This window comes from Microcaecilia unicolor, chromosome 1, assembly GCF_901765095.1.
Source record: "Microcaecilia unicolor chromosome 1, aMicUni1.1, whole genome shotgun sequence".
Taxonomy (NCBI): Eukaryota; Metazoa; Chordata; class Amphibia; order Gymnophiona; family Siphonopidae; genus Microcaecilia; species Microcaecilia unicolor.
This window is the reverse complement of record NC_044031.1, coordinates 688143791-688163991: the sequence shown is the minus strand read 5'-3', so window position 1 is coordinate 688163991 and position 20201 is coordinate 688143791. Positions and strand designations below refer to the sequence as shown.

At 44.0% G+C, this 20201-nt stretch overlaps 1 protein-coding gene across 1 annotated transcript in view; it reads right to left on the bottom strand.

Annotated features, from left to right (window-relative positions):
- CA12 (carbonic anhydrase 12) overlaps positions 1–20201 on the bottom strand; it is a 104497-nt gene continuing 84296 nt past the window's right edge. Inside the window, exons 9-10 of the mRNA XM_030190392.1 lie at positions 4831–4918; positions 1–656 (exon numbers count right to left, since the gene is read on the bottom strand). Of these exons, the coding sequence (XP_030046252.1) occupies positions 581–656; positions 4831–4918 (164 nt within the window). The 3' untranslated portion in view covers positions 1–580. The remainder of the gene's footprint in view (positions 657–4830; positions 4919–20201) is intronic.

The window sequence follows — 20201 nt, the reverse complement described above, 5'->3', positions numbered from 1 at the left end:
TTTCACCATGCAAGATGGCCTCCTACTTCACAGGCTGTACCCTAACCGAGTAGTTGCCATCAGTTGTACCTATTACCTCAACTACCTGCTTTCTGCTGATGGAAAGTCAGAATTTTCTGAGAAATGCATTTATAAAAGATAGTGGAGTTCTGAACCTATCAGGTAGAGAAAGTTAAATTAGTGTCAGGATGTAGGAACAAAGAAATATGCTCTGATTGCTTTCTGATATTATACATAAATCGCTTATGTCTGCAGGCATCTTAGGCTTATATTGTGATAGGTACCATTATTAGACAAACCTGGAACAGTTTCTGCTGTGTGAACACCATCAGCGATTAGTTGCCTGGATTCACAGATCATTTGCGCTGGCCGATTAGCAGTGAGTGGTGTACATTGTGCCTTTAAGATCTCCTACCTAATGCTACAAGTGTAAAGAGAGTCCACAGTGGGCTTTCCTTTCTGTAGGAAACCTAACATCAGATGCACTGCAGCCGTGGCTCCTCTGAGCAGTGCAGCCGACTCGCTACTTTAAGGTAAGTTCCTTTGGTGCGCCTCTGCTCTCAGACTGGACATGAGGGCCTTACACTTTTGAGACGTCCTCCTCCGTGTCAGCAGCTGGCTTGTAAATGACACCTTTATTGTCATCTTTCTTAAGACTGTAATAAATAAAATTAGTTTGTCAGCCAAGGCAAAAATCTTTACCGGTTTTTTCCCCACAATTGCCTATTTATTTTGCCAAGACATGCACATGAGCCAAGGAGACTCCCTCTCCCCACCAGGGACATAGCCAGATCTCGCGGTGGGAGAGGGCCCGAGACCGAGGTGGGGGGCACATTTTGGTCTGCTGCCCTCCCACCGCCCTGCCACTCCCCACCCACTGCTGCAGCAAATACCTTGGTTGGGGGGGGGGGGGTCCCCCAACCCCTGCCAGCTAAAGTATTGTCCAATGCCGGTATCTGTCACCGCTGTATTACCTGCCCTGCTCTGTTTCCTCTCACATCCGAATGCTCTTTTTAGTGAAATTGAGCATGATCAGTTTCACTAAAAGGAGCGTGCTGGACGTGAGGGGAAGACAGAGCAGGGCAGGCAATGCGGTGGCACCAGAGAACAGCGTTGGACTACACTTCAGCTGGCGGGGGTTGGGGACCCCCACCAGCAAAACTAGGAACCCACAGGAAATTTGGGGGGCCAGGCCCCCGTGGCCCCCACGTACCTATGCCACTGCTCCCCACCCCATCCCCCACACATTCTATCTGTTCAACCTCTGCTGAAGGGAGGAACAGTTACACTGAAAATTGTTGCTGATGTGTAGAGTGCAAACACACACATTGTCAGCATCATGTACATCTGCCCCCTTTTTGCCCACAGATGTGGAGCAGCATTTTAGAAAGCATGTCCAACTCAGAATATGGACATCCAAGTCACAACATCACAAATGGATGTCCATCTCACATGTCTTTTAGAACAGGATACAGTCTATTCTAAAATACATGTGAGATGGACATCCATGTTCTGGAAACATCCAGCATGAACATCGATTTTACAAACAAACTAAATTATGAAAGTGGAAAACAAGGGACATGGACGTCTGCGTGGCCATTTTATAAGATGGACATTCCTGAGCTGCCACACAGATGTCCATGCAGAGCTGATGGGTAGCCTAATGGTTAGAGCAGTGGATTGAGACTCAGGGGACCCAGGTACAAATCCCATTTCAGCTGTTTGTGATTTTTAAGTGAGCCCTCAGGGAACAGAAAAATGCGTACTGTACCTCAATGTACACCACAGCAATAGCCTCCAAGCTGGCAGGTGTCATATATTCAGGTACAGTAGGTTCAAATCCTGCTTCTGCCACTCACACTCTTTCTGACTTTGGGCAAATCATTGTTTCAAGTACTCAGACTGTAAGCTCTTTGGGGAAGGAGCCTATTATACCTTACTATCTGTAAGCACTGAGAAGGTCCAGCAGCACTATAAAAATGATCAGCGCTATTAGTAAATACCTCCGTTCCATCCATCGCCACCAGACAGAAGGGCTATGTAGAGATCTTGTGGTCAACATATATATTCAGATGTAAGTGTTCACCTAGGCAGTGCTTTAGAGAGAGGACATTTTCCAAAAGCCTTTTACCCAGGTCAGGGGAGTATCTGAAATATGCTCACCCTCCCTGTGGGTATGCAGTGTGATTAAGCTTTTTTGAGTTTCTGTGGATGTTGGGACCTATTTTGCTTTGGCTGCAGCTTCTGTTGGTCCCCCCCCCCCCCCCCCCCACCCAAGATGCTTCCCTAGATGACCACTTACAGGCAGATGATCAAAAGCCCTGCGCTGTTCCAAACAGCGCTGTAAACTAGCACTGGAACAGTGCGGGGCGCTATTAGACCTATGATCAGAGATAATGCATGCAAATTTAAGTAGTGCAATTATCATGCATGCAAATTTAAGTAGCGCAATTATCTCTGATCATGGGGTAGAAGTGCGGGCGAATTGTGCTGAGCTCCCGCACTTGTTTGACAGGCCTGGTCTGTCAAAAGCCCAAACCTGTCAAACAAGGGGCTGGAGGTCCATGGGACCACCAGGCCCTAACTACCCCTGCCCCGAGCAACGCTCGCTGGGAGGGAGGGAGGGGGGTTTGGCTGACGGCCACTGGACCACCAGGGACCATTTTCTGGGGGTTTGGGGGGGGGGGGGGGCTGGAGACCCATCGGATCACACCATTTTGTGGTGTCGAAGGAAGAGGAGGGAGGCAGGCAGGCTACCTCCCTCCTCCGACCCACAAGGTAGGGGGGCAGGGAGAGGGGGCGGATTGATCACTGGACCACCAGGGACCCTTTGCTGGAAGTTTGGGGGGGGGGGGCTGGAGACCCACCAGATCTCCAGCCCTCCCTGAACCTAGGGGGGATCATTGGGGGGACCAGCGGTCCAATGAACCTCTAGCCCCCCTGTTGCTGGGGAGGGGGAGGGGTGGTCACCCACTGGGCCACCAGGGACTGGGTGCACATGTTGACGGGAGTTAGGGGGGCTGGAGACCCACCAGATCTCCAGCCCTCCCTGAACCTGGGGGGGGGGGAGATCATCGGGGGGACTGGAGGTCTGCCGGACCTCCAGCCCCCGTTGCTCTGGGCAGGGGTAGTTGGGGCCTGGTGGTCCCATGGACCTCCAGCCCCTGTGTTTGTCAGGTTTGGGCTTTTGACAGCCCAGACCTGTCAAACAAGTGCGGGAGGATTGTGCTGAGCGCATGCTCAGGCACAATTCTCCCGCACTTCTACCCCATGATCAGAGATAATTGCGTGCTTAAGTTTGCATGCAATTATCTCTGATCATCGGTGCGGTAAAGCCACGTGCTGTTCCAGCGCTATTTTAGAGCACTGTTTGGAACAGTGCGGGGCTTTTGATCATCTGCTTGTTAGCTTGCATGTTATTTTATGTAGGGACAGTGTAACCATGTGAAGTATAATTGTACATTTTTGTGTACAAAACAGCTGCTTGTAAATCATATTTTAACTATAGCCAAGATTCCTCACAGATGTGAAATGGCAGCAAAAGACAGTGGGACTGCATGGAACTAAGCACCGCCACCAGCATAAACTGAGATGGTGCAGTCTTGAAAAGACAGCTGAGGGAAGATATGATAGAGGTCTATAAATTAATGAGTGAAGTGGAAAGGGTAGATGTGAAGCATCTGTTTACCCTTTCCAAAAATACTTGGACTAGGGGGCATTCAATGAAGCTACAAAGTAGTAAATTTAAAACAAATTGGAGAAAAGTTTCTTCACTCAACATGTAATTAAACTCTGGAGTTCGTTGCCAATGTGGTAAAGGCAGTTAGCAGGGTTTGAAAAATGCTTGGACGGCTTCTTAAAGGAAGAATCCATAGACCATTATTAAAATGGACTTGGGGAAAATCCACTGCTTATTTCTGGAATAAGCAGCATAAAAATGTTTTGTACTTTTTTGGAATCTTGCCAGGTATTTGTGACCTGGATTGGCCACTGTTGGAAACAGATTGCTGGCCTTGATGGACCTTTGGTCTGGCAATACTTACATACTTAACCATTAGGCGAGACTAGGCTGATGCCTATGGTCTTTGCCATCTGTCAGAAGCTGCTGCTAATTTTCAAACTTTTGGAAAGTCTCACATTTTATCTATCTGTCTATATGTACACACAAAAAATAAAGTTTACTATTTAAAAGTATGATGGTCAGTTGTGCATATTTACAGGATTGTTGACAGATAAAATGAGTTTAATTCTCAGAAGGCTGGAAAAGAATGAACTAGACAGAGGCCTGTAAGTTAGTTGAGAAGGGCACAAGAATGAAAGTTTACCTAGGATACACAGTACTGGCAATGCATCCAAACTTTCCCCTTCCTTCCACTCAAGCTATATACAATATATCATTTAGACACTTCTTTGCTTATCCTATGCACATCCTTTTAAATAAAAATACCCAGAACATAAGATTTTAAAGCACGGGCAGACCATACATATGGTTTTACCAGAGAGGATGTCTCTCGAAGTCGGGCTATAAGGAACAAGGCCCTTTGAGATATTATTCGGTAATGCAATACATTATATGTATTACGTTCTCCTATGTTATGCTGTTGACTACTCTTCATAAATGGAATACTTTAATAAACAGATTTAAAGTAGAGGGATTAGGGATGGGGTTGGGGTGTTTGGGGATAAAAGGAAAACTTCATTGACTGTGGAATGCTGGATGATTTTCTTGTACTTGAACAGTGTTCATGTTGAAGTTTTATGCTTGTTTGTATTGATCTTTCAGTCAATAAAAAAGATTTAAACCAAAAAAAAAAAATACCCAGAACATACCTCTTCCTCTTACGAAGCATCCAGCAAGTTACTCCAGTAATGATACAAACTCCAAGAACACTGGCTATGACAACAGAAAGGACAACACCTAGTCATGAAAAACAAAAAACAAAACGTAGGTAGTTAACCTCTTCCTAGTGGCTACTTCAAATTCATTCCGCTGGTGTGAGGTGCCAAACCAGTTCAGTGTTTTCTAGCCAGCACATTCATTTAGGATTGTTAAAATGCCAAGCTGCAGCCAAATAACATTAAGTTACGTATTAGAGTACATTCTGGGGAGACGTGGGTGTCTAACTAGGTCATTCCTAGGCACAGGCTAACTTGCCATTGTAAACATTTTGACAAAAGTGATGTATGACACTTTACTCTGGAAATCTGAATTGCTTTTGTCATCCACCCCTGACCTATGTGTGGAATCATCTTCACTTCTATGTGTTTTATATTACTGAAGAATGTGCCACAGACATTTGGGGTGGGGGTGGGGTTCTCTTGGAAGCTAATTGCCTTTTCACTCTTCGTCTTTTCTTTACTGAAGTTATTATGGTTGTAGCCTCTGACAAAGTCAAATGTGTTTAGCAAGTTATGGTCTGATAGTCAAAGGATTTATGTTCCTAGCTTTGGGGGCCTTTTACTGATAATTAGTATGTGCTAGATGGCAAAACAGCACCCCCCACTGGCAGAATTATAGGTGGCAGACTGCTGCTCAGCTTAGATGGAACAGTGCATATAAGCCCACAATGAAAACAGAAATAGAGTTCAATAAAATATACAGCAGTTAGCCCCTTTGTTTCAAAACAAATGCTTATTAATGCATTAGGCATATGGCAGAAAGAAACTGCATAATAAAAGTGTATTTCACCATATCCATGATACTTTGTTAATCTGTATCCTCCCTCATCACCACAGGACAATACACGCTCCCCTTGGCCAATTGCTGGAAAGGAAGTCTCATTTGAGACTGAAAACCTTAGGATGAACAGGGGTCTTCCCAGAAGCAGCACCTGCCTGGATCTTGATTCATACTCCCAGCTCCTACCCAGCCCAACAGACAGGGAAGAAATGTTATAGTTTCCTACATCATAGTGAACTGAGGCTTCTGCCCCTCCTCTCCCCTCTCCCCCATGATAATTACAACTAATTAAAGTCAAAGCACAACTTAAGTTAAAAACAGTGGGAGAGAGGAGGGTATAATACAAATTGCTTGATGATAAAGTACTAAGTTATATCCAGTTGGTATATATCACTTATATGTACAGGAGTGTGAAATGTTCAATCTGTTGTATCATCAATAAAAATTGTTGAAAGTAAAAGTCAAAGCACAACTATTTCTCATTTAGGAAACAGAGCAAGAGTCTGGCTCTAGGGCTTATGAAGTAGATGGGTATTAACAATATTTGAGGTTTTAGGAAGAGGTGTGGGTTTGGAGGGAAGAAGATAGGGATTGAATGTGATTTCTTTTAGATTTACTTTCTTTTGTACACCACTTTGATGTGTTTACAGGAAAGCAGTTTATCAAATTTCAATAATTTTTAAAGCCCTGCAAATCTAATTTTATGCATGTACAATTAACCTTTGCTTTTTACAATGACAATGACCGCTATACCTGTTTTTACTAAAATAAAGTTTAGATGTTTTCATGAAGACACAGGTTTCTGCCACTCAAAAACAGAATACACAGTCATAAGATCTGAACTAGATGTAATGCAGCAACTTACAACAGATGTAGGGTTAATTAAGTTTCACTTCCTCTAATGGGAAAGATCTTTACTAAAGCAGAAAGCTTTTGAGAAAACAGAGATTTCTACATCTGTATGTCAAAATTAGAAAATGCACTTAACATCTGCACTTAGAACCACTGCACTAAACCAAAGGGATTCAAATGTGTCACTATAGCAATTCCATTCCTGCACGCAAATTTTAAACAGTTGCCCCTACTACATTTGGATAAACACTCCAAAGCAGACTGCTTGCTGTACAGTAATGCCTGTTCACATTCAATGATGGACATTTTATAAGGGGACACCAGTTAAAACACTGATAAAGCTGCCTGTGTTGAGTCTACTTTATAAAGATCGGCAGGCACCTACTTGTCTTTTAAAAATACAAACGTTTAAGTGGCAGGAACCTTAGAGCTGGTGTGACTGTCCATGCCAATATTTGTCAAGTACATGCATAAATTATAGTATTTATAATCTATGCATGTCCCGCCCACATTCCACCCCTATGCGCGCTCACCGGTAACGCATATGCTATCATGTCAGGGTTTGAATTTTTCCTTTGGTCACTAGGGGGCCCTTTTACTAAGCAGTGGTAAGCCCAACATGGGCTTACTGTGCACCAATCGAACTACCACTGGGCTACCGCAGGAGCCCGACGGTAGTTCTCACCCTTAGCACTAGCCATTTTCGCCGCTTCAAAATGGACATCCTTTTACCCACTGCGGTAAAAGGGGCCTCAGCGTGCATCAAAAGCACACGCTGATGCTAGCACAGACCCCTTTTTACCGCAGCTTAGTAAAAGGACCCCTATAAGAGGTTATTTACATGTGGATATTTCCAAATCCATATGTAAATGATTAAAATACCCCAAAGTAGGTGCGTACTTTACCACTTAAAATATGTACCGCATATAAATTACGCTCTCAGGGCTGGATTCTATTAAGTTGCATGCCCAAATTTGTGCACACAAGTTATAGAATAGTCCCAGTTGTACGCCTAACTTAAATGTTAAATTGGGCACCGATTGGCCTTAAGTACCAATAATAGCCTTTACGTGACATTAATTGATGCTAAATGGCACTAATTTGTACTTACATTCATAACTTCACTTAGATACTATTCTATAAACCTAAGGCCTCAATGCTTTAAGTGCAACCATTTACACCAACTTTGACATGCTGTAAGTGCTCAAGCCTAAAGTTAGGCCCAACATTGATGAAAACACTTCTTTATTAAACTTCTAATATTTTATTGCACATCCTTCTTAAAAATATCACAGACTGACCGCCAAGGCCATGTTTCGTTTCTGCTTTAGGGACGGTCATGAAACCATGATTCTCTTTTCTTAAACACAACATGTTGAGAATAAACACAACATGTTGAGAATGTTGTGTTTAAGAAAAGAGAATCATGGCTTCATGACCGTCCCTGAAGCAGAAGCGAAACATGGCCTTGTCGGTCGGTCTGTGATATTTTTAAGGATGTAAGATAAAATATTAGAAGTTTAATAAGGAAATGTTTTCATCAGCGTTGGTCCTTTTTTTTTTGCAATATTATTGAGAAACCCCCTGATATAGAGATCACCTTTACTGATTCCAATTGAATTGATCGCATGCCTATAGATAGTGAAAGCATGTTGACTTACGCTGCATTCTATAATGGTAATTCATTATAGACATGGTGCTTAGCGCCCATAGTTTTTATTTTTTATTTATTTATTGGGATTTATCTGCCTTTATGCCTAATTTTTGGCACACTTTCTTAAATTTACCCCATTATGCCTCACCTTTTTGTATCATTCACTTTCGACTTGTTCCTACTAACTACTAGCTCTAGTGAATCTGAAACAAAGCCACATCAATCAGAAAACTGAGAAAGTTTGACTACCCCTTTGTTGTTCCAAGAAATCTGAAGATGATGTTGCTTCTTTAATCTTGAGGTGCAGGTCTTTCTCTTTCCTCATGTTCCTCTCTTTGACTGGAAGATAAGTGCTTTGTTCTATATTCAAGGACATGTTCACATATGGGCACAGTGATGATGAAGACTTGATGTGGTCCAATCAACAGGGAGAAGAAATAAAGACACCTGAAAAAAAGTCTTTCCTGCTCAATATCTCAATGAGCAGAACAATGGATAGACAGCATGCCATTTCTTAGCAAGATGACCCTGCTTTAGTCAGCAAGAAAGTGATCCGTACTTCCAGCCAAAGAGAAAGAGGATGATACCCTTATCACAGTTCATATAGCAGCATGCACAGGTCAAGTAAATAGATCAAGAAGGAATCAAAGGTATAGCCAGGGAGATGCACCACATCTCCCTATTTAAAGGGCCGAGCAAGGATCTGCAAGGCACTGAAATAATTTCTTCCCAGCGCTGAGATAGGAAGGCAGTGTTGGTTGCACTCACCGCATAAGAGGCAACCAGAATCAATTATTTCAGATTTAAAGCATTCAAGACTGCTAACGACCAGAAGCAATAAGCCCAGAATGGTCCTTTTAATGTCAGAATGCAACAGGAAGGCACAGACTGTTCACTTCCAAAAGCAGTGAGCAGAGAAGATGTGTCTTACAGAGCACAGCAAAAAAAAAAAAGACATTGCAGTCTAGAAAGGAAAACTGAGGCCATATGAACAGGGGACTCCTCACATCACCGCTATCATTGTACTTGCTTCTATGATGGCAGGAATAAAAGTGCAGGCTGCAACCATGGCGTAAAAGTTGAGCGATACAACGAAGAAATCATGCAGATACTTTACTGCAGGCAGGGTACCTCGAAGCTGAAATCCATCAAGGAAAGTTGCGGTACCTTGATGTATTAAGCACATACATAAAAAAAGGACAACCCTTACCTTTGACAGAATACTTTTAGATGAGCAATCATGGTAAGGACATGACATCACTGCCATGTGATTCCTGTGGAGTGTAACCAAACTGTCCCCAGGGTTCTATGTTTCAACATAAGAGTACTCCTGGATGAACTGTGTTATGAATTTCTGCATTTTTAAACCTGGAATTGTCACTTGAGATGCTCAGCAAGTGGAGGAGTGGCCTAGTGGTTAGGGTGGTGGACTTTGGTCCTGAGGAGCTGAGTTTGATTCCCACTTCAGGCACAGGCAGCTCCTTGTGACTCTGGGCAAGTCACTTAAACCCTCCATTGCCCCATGTAAGCCACATTGAGCCTGCCATGAGTGGGAAAGCACGGGGTACAAATGTAATAAAAATCAATACAGTTCTGATTTGTTGCTATTAAATTTTTCTTTATCCCCAATAACAAGATGAAGAGAAGTATGCACACTGTCTATGAGATATAGGAAACGTGAATTTTATTCTAAATTGGTCAGAGTTGATTGATCTGATATTAAAAAATTATTTTTCTTATTAGAAGATTTAACCAATGTGAATAATATCAGTTCTGTTTCTCCATAAGATTCAGATTTGGCTTTATATTCTATTAAACTCCTGTGGTTAGAAATCAATTACTAGCTGGGCCAACTTGGACTCCAGATGAGAGTGATTCAGAATTAGCAGGGCCGGTCTTAGGCAGAGGCGACCAAGGCGACCGCTTTGGTCCCCGCACCTAAGGGGGCCCCGCACGGCGTGCCTAAGGGGGCCCAGCGCAGCGCGCCTCAACTCTGCCTTGCTTGTGCCTCTGCTCCGACCTCCGCCGCTGCTCGCCTTAGTCGCCTGAGATGATCCCCATTCCCGCAGCTCGGCGGCTCCGCTCCTGCCACCACCGGCGCGGTGCCCACCCCCGGCATGGGCCCGCTGAGCCCGCCGTCAGCTCCCGAGTCCCTGGACCCTGGCGACTAACTGAGCGATGCCAGCGAGCCAGCCCAGGCAGCAACGGCCCCGCCCCCGATGGCGACGACAGACAGTTGCAGCGCGACGGCTCACCTCCAGGCTCCAGCTTCCTGCTCAATGTCCCACCTTCTGATGTATTTCCTGTTTCCGGACACGAGGGCAGGAGTCACTGAGCGGGAAAAGCTGGAGCCTGGTCGGAGGTGGTGAGGACATGAGGTGAGCCATCGTTGCTGACGCCAACAGTTGTGCACTTATGCCAAATCGAAATCGGATTCCATGCAGGCAGGAGATCAGGAGACGTGTCACTCTCATCTAACGACGCTTGTGGACGGTGCAAGGGTTGGAAATGTCTGCCTCCCTGAGAGGAATTTGGCCCAACAACATTAGTTGCTGGAGAAGCTGAGCAAGTAAGATCTTCTGGCTTGGAAGAGGCTGTTTCTAACATATCTGGGTTATTTTCACATAGATCTGCAGATATTTCTCCTGATAAAAATTTGGATGGCAATAGCAGATTTAGCTAAAACACTGCTTCCAGTAATTAATGATATGACACCTCGAATTAATCATTTGGAAGCTAGACTGCAATCACAGGAAGAAAAGATTACTAAGCTAAAATCTGAGAATGGAAATCATGAAGTAGCAAAATCTGATATAAAGTAGGTACAATCAGTTCAAACTATTTAGTAACTGATGTGGCTACTTGCCTCTCTGGTTTGATGGGTTACAGAGTAATAGGGGAATTTGAAAGTACTGGATCTTTTCTTAATATTTTTCCTTTATTCTCCTTTGTTATGAGAATTGGAGCTACTAATTGTAGTGGACTTGAACTGAATAATTTCTGGGGAGGGGAGGTTTCATGATAGCATTGTGCTTATTATTTCAATCAGCTTTTTTGCACAAGTTTAGCTTCATTTGTCTTTATTTGAAATTTCATAAATAAAAAAAATGTTCTAAAAATGGAATAATCTTATCAATGGGGTGGAGCTAGGGTGGGGCGGAGCTAGGGTGGGGCGGGGCTAGGATGGGGCCCCACTAAATTGGTCTGCATAGGACCCCGCACTTGCTAAGACCGGCCCTGAGAATTAGGTATACCTACTGATAGAATATTTAGTCACTTTGAGAAAATTGAACCTTTCAAGACACTGAGATTATTGTTGAAATATGCTAAATCTTTTTGTAGTTTGGATAGTTGCCCCCCTTACCTGTTAAAAACATCTTCTTCTAAATTTCTGCTTAAACTAACAGATTAGATGAATATCCACCTAGGAAAAGGAATGTTCCCTATTTCAGGATGGGATATTGTACTTACTCCAATCCCTAAGAATCCCAAAGCTTGTCTTTCTGAGGTCAGTAACTATTGGCCTGTTAAGATAATGGAAGGAAGGGTATGTTACGGAACAACTAGTCAATTATTTGACACATTACGAGCTTCCTCACATTACTCAATCTGGGTTTAGAACAAACTATAGCACTAAGAAAGTGATTGGTACTTTAGTAGCTCGAGGTAAAAAGATATAAAGTAAGGGACAAAGTGCTGTAGTTTTACAACATTGAACTACATCCACAGGGTACATCTGAACAGGTTCGCAGATTTCATAATAAAACTACCAGTTTCCTGTAACTTATAGAACAAGTAAAGCAAAAATAAGGTGGGACCTTGGTAGGCCCTTCATTTCTTTTTATCCACAGGTACAAGCAACTCCTGCACTTGAAATATGACAAGGAAACATTGCGCTCCTAAAGCTGCAGCTCTCATTACATTTTCTGCCTCTGTCCAGACTGAATGCTTGGCCCAAGGCAAGATTCTGGGTTTATGTGATAAATGCATGCACATTGAATCCCTCATGAAAGAAGTACAAAAACTAAGCGAGGAGATGGCAAAATAAACCCCTTAACTCCATCTTCTGTAGAACTGAAGAGTTGGTTCACAGCCCTGGAGGCTGAAGAAAATAAAACATCTCAGGAACAGGAGGAAACAATGATCAAACATCCCAGAGCCACCAGATCGGTGGCCAATAAGAAGCGAAAGGTAGTGGTGGTTTGTGATTCTCTTCTGCAGGGTACTGAGGCGCCCATCTGCAGACCAGATATGGTGACAAGGGAGGTGTGCTGTTTGCCTGGAGCCAAGATTCGAGATGTAGTGTGGAAAGATTGCCTAGTCTCATCAAGCCTACTGACCACTATCCTATGCTGCTCATCCATGTTGGCAGAAATGATACTGCTAGGTATCCTACTGAACATATCGAACGTGATTTCATGGCTCTGGGTCAGAAGGTGAAGCACCTAGGTGCTCAGGCGGTGTTCTCATCTATCCTTCCTGTTGAAGGTAAAGGCCGGATGAGGGAAGCTCGCATCCTGGAGCTAAATGTGTGGCTGTGTGGATGTTGCCGATGCAAGTGTTTCAGTTTCCTGGACCACGGGATGATTTTCCAAGAGCTACTGAGCAGTTAATTTGTTTTCTACTTTATAGGAGATTAAGACACTGAATACTTCTGCCAAAAGGTAGTCAACAGGGCAAAAGGTTTTTTACCAGCAGAAAAAGAGAAGAAAATGAGATGTTCTAGCTCTGATCACTTTTACTAAGAGGGAACATCAAAAGTCAACATGTATTACACAGAAAGCTTCACAAAGTTAGATTTTAATGTCTAGAAATCCAGTTTTAATTTGCAAAAGTTAGGGCAGCGTCAGTGGAGAATCAGGAGATTCAAATTTGTGGGTCAAAAATGACAAGTTCCCACTTTGTGAGGGTGTGATAGAGGTAGATTGAACTGGGCCTGTGCGGTTGGGCAACTGTGAAATTAACACAGAAGAGACAGAATCAATAATCAGGAAGGAGTTTGTTTCCAATTGGGGAATTAATATTAGATTTATAGGCTATCTTGGCTAAACTCTGACCCAGATTAAAATTAAACAGGAACACATTCCTGGTGCAGAGATGAAAAGTACTGAAATTCTGGTTTTCATCATTCCATATACATTTGTGCAACTAATGGGCAGAACTGATATCTTTGGAGGATAAGAAACAATTTTGGCATAATTTGTGAAAATAGAACAATGAAAAATTGTGTTCCTATTTTAAAAGACATTTCGAAGAAAGAAACATTCACAACACTCCCAGGATGTTCAGTTGATAGAAAAAAGGGCAACGTTCATGAACATATAACAAATGTGTTAAATGTTCTTGACCACGGCTGGAAGAGAAAGAAGAGGTGGGTGAAAGAGATTCACTGTTCATCTCTTTGACTTAGATTACATTAAAGATGTCTCATTTGTACATTATTTAATGAAGATTCAAACATCAATAGCAGTTGTAAGCATAGAGCACCCTCAATATTGAGAAAATTCCATGTATATGTCCAGGGAGGAGTTATTTCCACTGGGCTTAGCACCCCCAATAATTTTGAAAAGTTGGCTCCCAGGGTTGTAAGTAACATAGTAGATGACAGCAGAAAAAGACCTGTACGGTCCATCTAGTCTGCCCAACAAGATAAACTCATATGTGCTACTTTATATGTATACCTGACCTTGATTTGTATCTACCATTTTCAGGGCACAGACCATACAAGTCTGCCCAGTACTAACCCCGCCTCCCAACCACCGATGCTGCCACCGAATCTCCGCTAAGCTTCTGAGATTAGTGGGTAAACAATCCAACACTTGGTGAATTCTGCTTCACAATGATTGGAAGAGCCAACATCAAAGGATCAAAAAGCGATGTCGCTATGAACATTTGGATGCCATAAGCCAGTTATCCCTGTGGTAACTTTTCTGACACCTCCTGCTTAAAATCCAAAAAGTCAGAAGGATCATGAGGCCCCGCTTTCACAATCTGTATCCATACTGAAAAGGTAAAATGAAGCAAAGTAGTTCAACTTCCCTCAACTCCAAATTACCAAAAGATGGCTAAATGAGCCAGCCAAGGTGTCATCACTCACAGCCTCTGTACTTCATTATACAGCAGGCCCTAATCGATTTCACAATTGTGTAATGAAATGACCAATATGAAAAAAAAATAGATGCCTGGTAAGAAATATGGGTGAAATCTGAGAGTGTATTAGCAAAACACTGTGATGACTGACACATTGAACTAGATTCTATATATGGCACCTGAAAAATCAGTGCCGAAAATATTTCTACCTAGGCGTATTTTGTAAGCCGTGCCTAGATTTTAGGCATGGTTTATAGAATACACCTAGTGGCTATGCCTGCACCTATCTCTAGGTGCATCTATTTACACCAAGCAAAATCTGGTGTAAATACCGGCGTCTAAGTTAGAGGCAGAGCACGTGTATTCTATAACCCTGTGCATAGATTTTTGGAATGCCCATGGCCTTCCCAATCAATGCCCATAGCCACACCCCTTTATGGCAGCATGCATTAGAATTTATGCACTCCACTTTACGGAATACGCCTAGCAAGTTGTGTGTGTAAATTCTAATTAATGCCAATTAGTGTCAATAATTGCTTGCTAAGTAGCAATTATTGGTACTGATTGACTTGTTAAGTAATTAAATTGCATGTGCAAATCCAGAATATGACCGTATTTGCTCACTCAGTTTTGGTCACATTATATAGAATCCGGAGGAGAAACCCCTGTGCTATACAACAAATAGAGCTCTTTGGTTCAATTAGCCTAATTGAGTTAGAGCCCTTCATTGCTTGTTTTGTTTTAGGAGATCCGTCTGTTTTCAGAAATGTTGAATTTTCTCTGTTTAGTGTACAGCGTTTATGAGGCCTTCATGCATGGATCTGTTTACAGGACTGCACAATGGTGCTGAGACTATATGTATAAGGATGTTTATGCTAAATATGAAAAAAAAACTTGAATAAAACATGCAGCACGCGTTAAAAGTTCTTTTTGCATTTATTTATAAATATTTGAGTTACAAAAAATATATATTATAGAGCTCCTGCCTCAGTCATCTCTGAGAACATAGAACAGGAGACTTGTATCTATATAGATTGTTGTACAATTCATGACAGAAAAGTTAGTCAGCTTGGATTTGTTTGTTGTAGTGTGAAGCCCACACAAATCATAAAGAGAAAGGTTCACCGAAGTGGGCAAACACAAAAATCCCAGGGAAGATATCAACCAAGAAGGAAAGAGGGAAGTGGGCCAATGGCTAAACAGACCAGGACAACAGATCTGGAGTGGAGGAGTGGCCTAGTGGTTAGGGTGGTGGACTTTGGTCCTGGGGAACTGAGGAACTGAGTTCAATTCCCACTTCAGGCACAGGCTCTGGGCAAGTCACTTAACTCTCCATTGCCCCATGTAAGCCGCATTGAGCCTGCCATGAGTGGGAAAGCGTGGGGTACAAATGTAACAAAAAAAAAAAATCTGTGTTTCGGCCACAGGCCTGCCTCAGGAGGAGTCTTCATAAATTGCGTAATCAAATAAAACTCCGGGAAGGAGTTAACACTGGTGGTCTTTAAAAAGACCTTTGGTAGCAACAAACAGAGATTGCTGAAAGTATGTGACAGCTCATCGAGCTAACTGGAACATTAATGAAGACACCTGAGGCAGGCCTGTGGCCAAAACACAGATCTATGTCGAGTGTACAATAAACCATTGCGAATTGAAGTCAGGGCCGGTGAAACCCAGTAAGCAGGGTAAGCACCGCAGGGGGGCGCCTGCCTTCAAAGGCGCCGCTGCGGTGCTGTGCCACCATACCACGCCGCCCTTGGGGGTTTAAATCTTTTATTTACCTCTGTCTCAGCGTCCACATCATTTCAAAGCCCTGCCCGTCTCTAGCCTTCCCTCCCTTCGTGAGTTCGTTCCCACAGAGTCCCGCCTTCTGACATCATTGTCTCGAGGGCGGGACTCTGCGGGAACGAACTCACGAAGGGAGGGAAGGCTAGAGACGGGCAGGGCTTTGAAATGACGCGGACGCTGGGATGGAGGTAAATTTTAAAAAAAGACTTAAACCACGCAGGGTGGCAAGAAGAAAAAGAGGGATGTTGGGGGGATGGAGGTGAAGGAGAATCGCTGGACAGGGGCAGGGTGGGAGAAGAGAGAAAGGATATGGGGGGGGGGGGCGCCAACTGATAGTCTGCAGGGAGGCGCCAGAGACCCCAGGACCGGCCCTGATTGAAGTCAGTTGTCCTGGACTCTTTAGCCATTGGCCCACTTCCCACTTTCCTTCTTGCCCACAAAAATCATTCATAACTGAGCACATTAGTAGTAGGCATGCAGATGTTTTGGTGAGAGAAGCCAGGCTGCACAAACATGCACCAAATGTCTATTGAACTCAGAGCAGGCTGTATATGAAGGATCAATGTTATTAGTTTCTATACCATGTCATTAGGGTACACCTGATGTTACTGCAAAATTGTTTTATAAAGAGCTTTTTCATAGTTAGAGACATTAATGCAAATCATGCATCAAGGTGAAGCACTAAATTTGTACTTGGGGCATTATTTCAAAATGACTGACTGAACTTTGACTATGCCGAACACACACCAACAAAGCAACCAAGATTTAAAATAAGCCTATGGTACTTTTAGATTTTCTTCCAGACACCACACTACCTGCGTCAGAGCAATCCAGGAGCCTGGGCTCCTAGACTAGGCCCAGCAAACGGGAGGGAACAGATTTCTTGGAGATCCTTAAGTTGAAATTCAGGAGCAAATAATTTTTTCAAACTCTTACTTATTCCAGGAAAGGACTTTATGGCTTTCCTGTTCAGATTAGATTTAGTACATAAGTACATAAGCACTGCCACGCTGGGAAAGACCAAAGGTCCATCAAGCCCAGCACTCCGTCTCCGACAGCAGCCAATCCAGGCCCCAAGAACCTGGCAAAATCTCCAAATGTAATAAAGATCAATGGATTTTTCCTTCAGGAATCTGTCCAGACCCCCTTTAAACTCAGCAAGCTTAGCTGCCATCACTACCTTCTCCGGTAATGAGTTCCAGAGTCTAACCACACGCTGAGTAAAGAAAAACTTTCTCCAAATTGTTTTAAACCTACCACATTCTAATTTCATCTTGTGTCCCCTAGTTCTATTATTGTTAGCAAACGTAAACAAACGCTTCACATCTGTCCGCTCTACCCCACTCAAAATTTTGTAGACCTCTATCATATCACCCCTCAGCCACCTTTTCTCCTCATAAGGTAGTCGTCCCATCCCTTTTATCATTTTCGTCGCCCTTCTCTGCACCTTCTCCAATTCCTTTATATCTTTTTTGAGATGAGGCGACCAGAACTGAACACAATACTCCAGGTGCGGTCGCACCATGGAGCGATATAACGGCATTATAACATCCTCATGCTTGTTTTCCATCCCTTTTCTAATAATACTCAACATTCTGTTCGCCTTCTTGGCCGCCACAGCACATTGAGCGGAAGATTTCAACGTCCTATCCACGATGACTCCCAGATCTCTTTCTTGGTCTGTAACTCCTAAAGCGGAACCTTGCATGACATAGCCGTAATTTGGGTTCCTCCTTCCCATGTGCATCACTTTGCACTTGTCAACGTTGAACTTCATCTGCCATTTGGACGCCCAATCCCCCAGTCTCACGAGGTCCTCGTGTAATCTTTCACCAAAGCATAAATTAAATTACCCATACTAAATTTTACTCATTTCTTAAAAAGCATTCTGCTTATAACTACACAAGGGGTCGTTAGTGCTCACTAAAAATGCTAACATGCCTTTGTAAAAGGCCCCCCCCAAGTGAGGAATTTTCTACTGTATAGTTTTCTTGCTGTCTTCATAAATTTAGGCTGAGGGCGTGAAAGGGGAGGGGCGAGGTGTGAAAGTGGACAGGGCATGTGTTAGCGGTTGACAACGCTAACATTCTCAGTGAAGTTTTCAGAGTTTGTTACAGTTCTCAATAAGCCTAAACCATTTTGCAATGTTAGGGCTCCTTTGACAAAGCCGCGCTAGCGATTCCAACACGGCAAATGCGACATAGCCCATAGGAATTGAATTAAGGTTACCATATTTTGTCCCCCAAAAAGGTGGACACATGCCCTGTCCCCTTTCACACCTCGCCCTTCCCCTTTCACGCCCTCACCCTGCCCCCTGTCACATTTTCCCCTCCCCCCTGTCACACATCCCGCCACCCCCCCTCCCCGTCACCCCCTTCCCTTACTACTGCCCTGGTAGTCTAGTGACCTCTTTAGGGCAGGAAAGAGCCCCCTCTTTACTGCCCAGAGCGCTGCCCTGCATGCATCCTTCCTGTTGGTGATCTCGGCGCCGATTCAAAATGGCCACCGAGAGTTGAAGTCTCGCGAGGTCACGTCAACTCTCGGCGGCCATTTTGAATCGTTGCTGAGATCACCAATAAGAAGGATGCATGCAGGGCAGCGCTCCGGGCAAGAAAGAGGGGGGCTCTTTCCTGCCCCGAAGGCAGAAGAGGTCACTAGACCACCAGGGCAGTAGTAACTAAGAGGAGGGGAGGCTAGCAATCTGCCCATTTGTCCGGATTTCTGGACAAATGGGCAGGCTGGTGAGTGGGCCGTTCGTGTCCTCAAAAAGAGGACATGTCCGGGTAAATCCGGACATATGGTAACCCTAAATTGAATGGGCTTGTTGATTTGCCATGCTGGAATCACTAGCACGGCTTGTAAAAGGAGCTCTTAGTGTGTGTGTTTGGGGGAGCAGGGTAAATTTATGAAGACAGCCTCCCACCTTGTCTAACCATAACCACAACAACTGAAGTACACAAAATTAGGAAACACTAAATAAAGATACATTTTTCTTTCCTATGTTAGCAAAAAATTGTGTTTTCTATTGCTGGGGACAAACAGATTTCCTGGAGTCCTGCAGAGTTTGCCTGTCCCTCACTACTGAAAATAGGAAGTTTAATCTCAGAACTGTTCTTACTGTCTGTTTGTTTAAATCTAACACAAAATAAGAATCTCCTATTGCAGTTTCCTAAAGCTATTCAAGGTAATAAATAGGACTGCATTTTGATTAAAATTTGTAATTGTGCGATTAAAGGCGGGGCAAAGTCAGCAGTCCATTGGGGGGGAGCACAGTGATAGACTGGGGACACACACGCATTTCCTCTCCCTCCCCCCCCCCCTTTGCTGGTGGGGATGCTGAAGCCCTGCCAGTCAAAGAAATCCACTGCCAAAATGGCCTCTTCCTCCTTGTGCTACCTCAGGAGTGAGGAAGTCTGCAGGGTGCCTCCAGCCTCTGATGCTGGTATTTTTTTTTTTGTTACATTTGTACCCCACGCTTTCCCACTCATGGCAGGCTCTATGTGGCAGGCAATGGAGGGTTAAGCGACTGGCCTAGAGTCACAAGGAGCTGCCTGTGCCGGGAATCAAACTCAGTTCCTCAGGACCAAAGTCCACCACCCTAACCACTAGGCCACTCAAACATGCTCAGTTCATGTACAAACTGAGCATGCTTGGGGAGTGCAAGTGTTAGTGCCTGGAGGCCATAGGAGCGAGGGGTTATTTCCATTGGGCTTAGCACCCCCAATAATTTTGAAAAGTTGGCTCCTATGCTGGAGGCAACCCGCTCGGCTGACTTCTGACCTCTTGAGGCAGTACATGGAGGAAGGTGGTGATTCAGGCAGCAGATTTCTTTGGCTGGCAGGACTTGAGCTACCCTACAAGCCATTGAACAGGTGCTGCAGATTTGGAGGGGGCCTGAGCCCAAAGAAGGGGACCCAGGTCTCCAAAGCCCCTCCCCTTCCCTGTGATTAAAGGCCATCTTTCTTTCTCCTGCCTCCAGGTCCAACTCTCTATTCCTTCCTCCCCTCTACCCCAGGTCCATTACCTCTCTCTCTTCTCTGTCTTCCAACCGCCTCCCCCCCCCTCCCCCCGAGTCCAACACCTCTATCTTTTTCTTCTTTCCCTCCACCATGAAGGCTAGAGACAACTGCTGAACTGCAC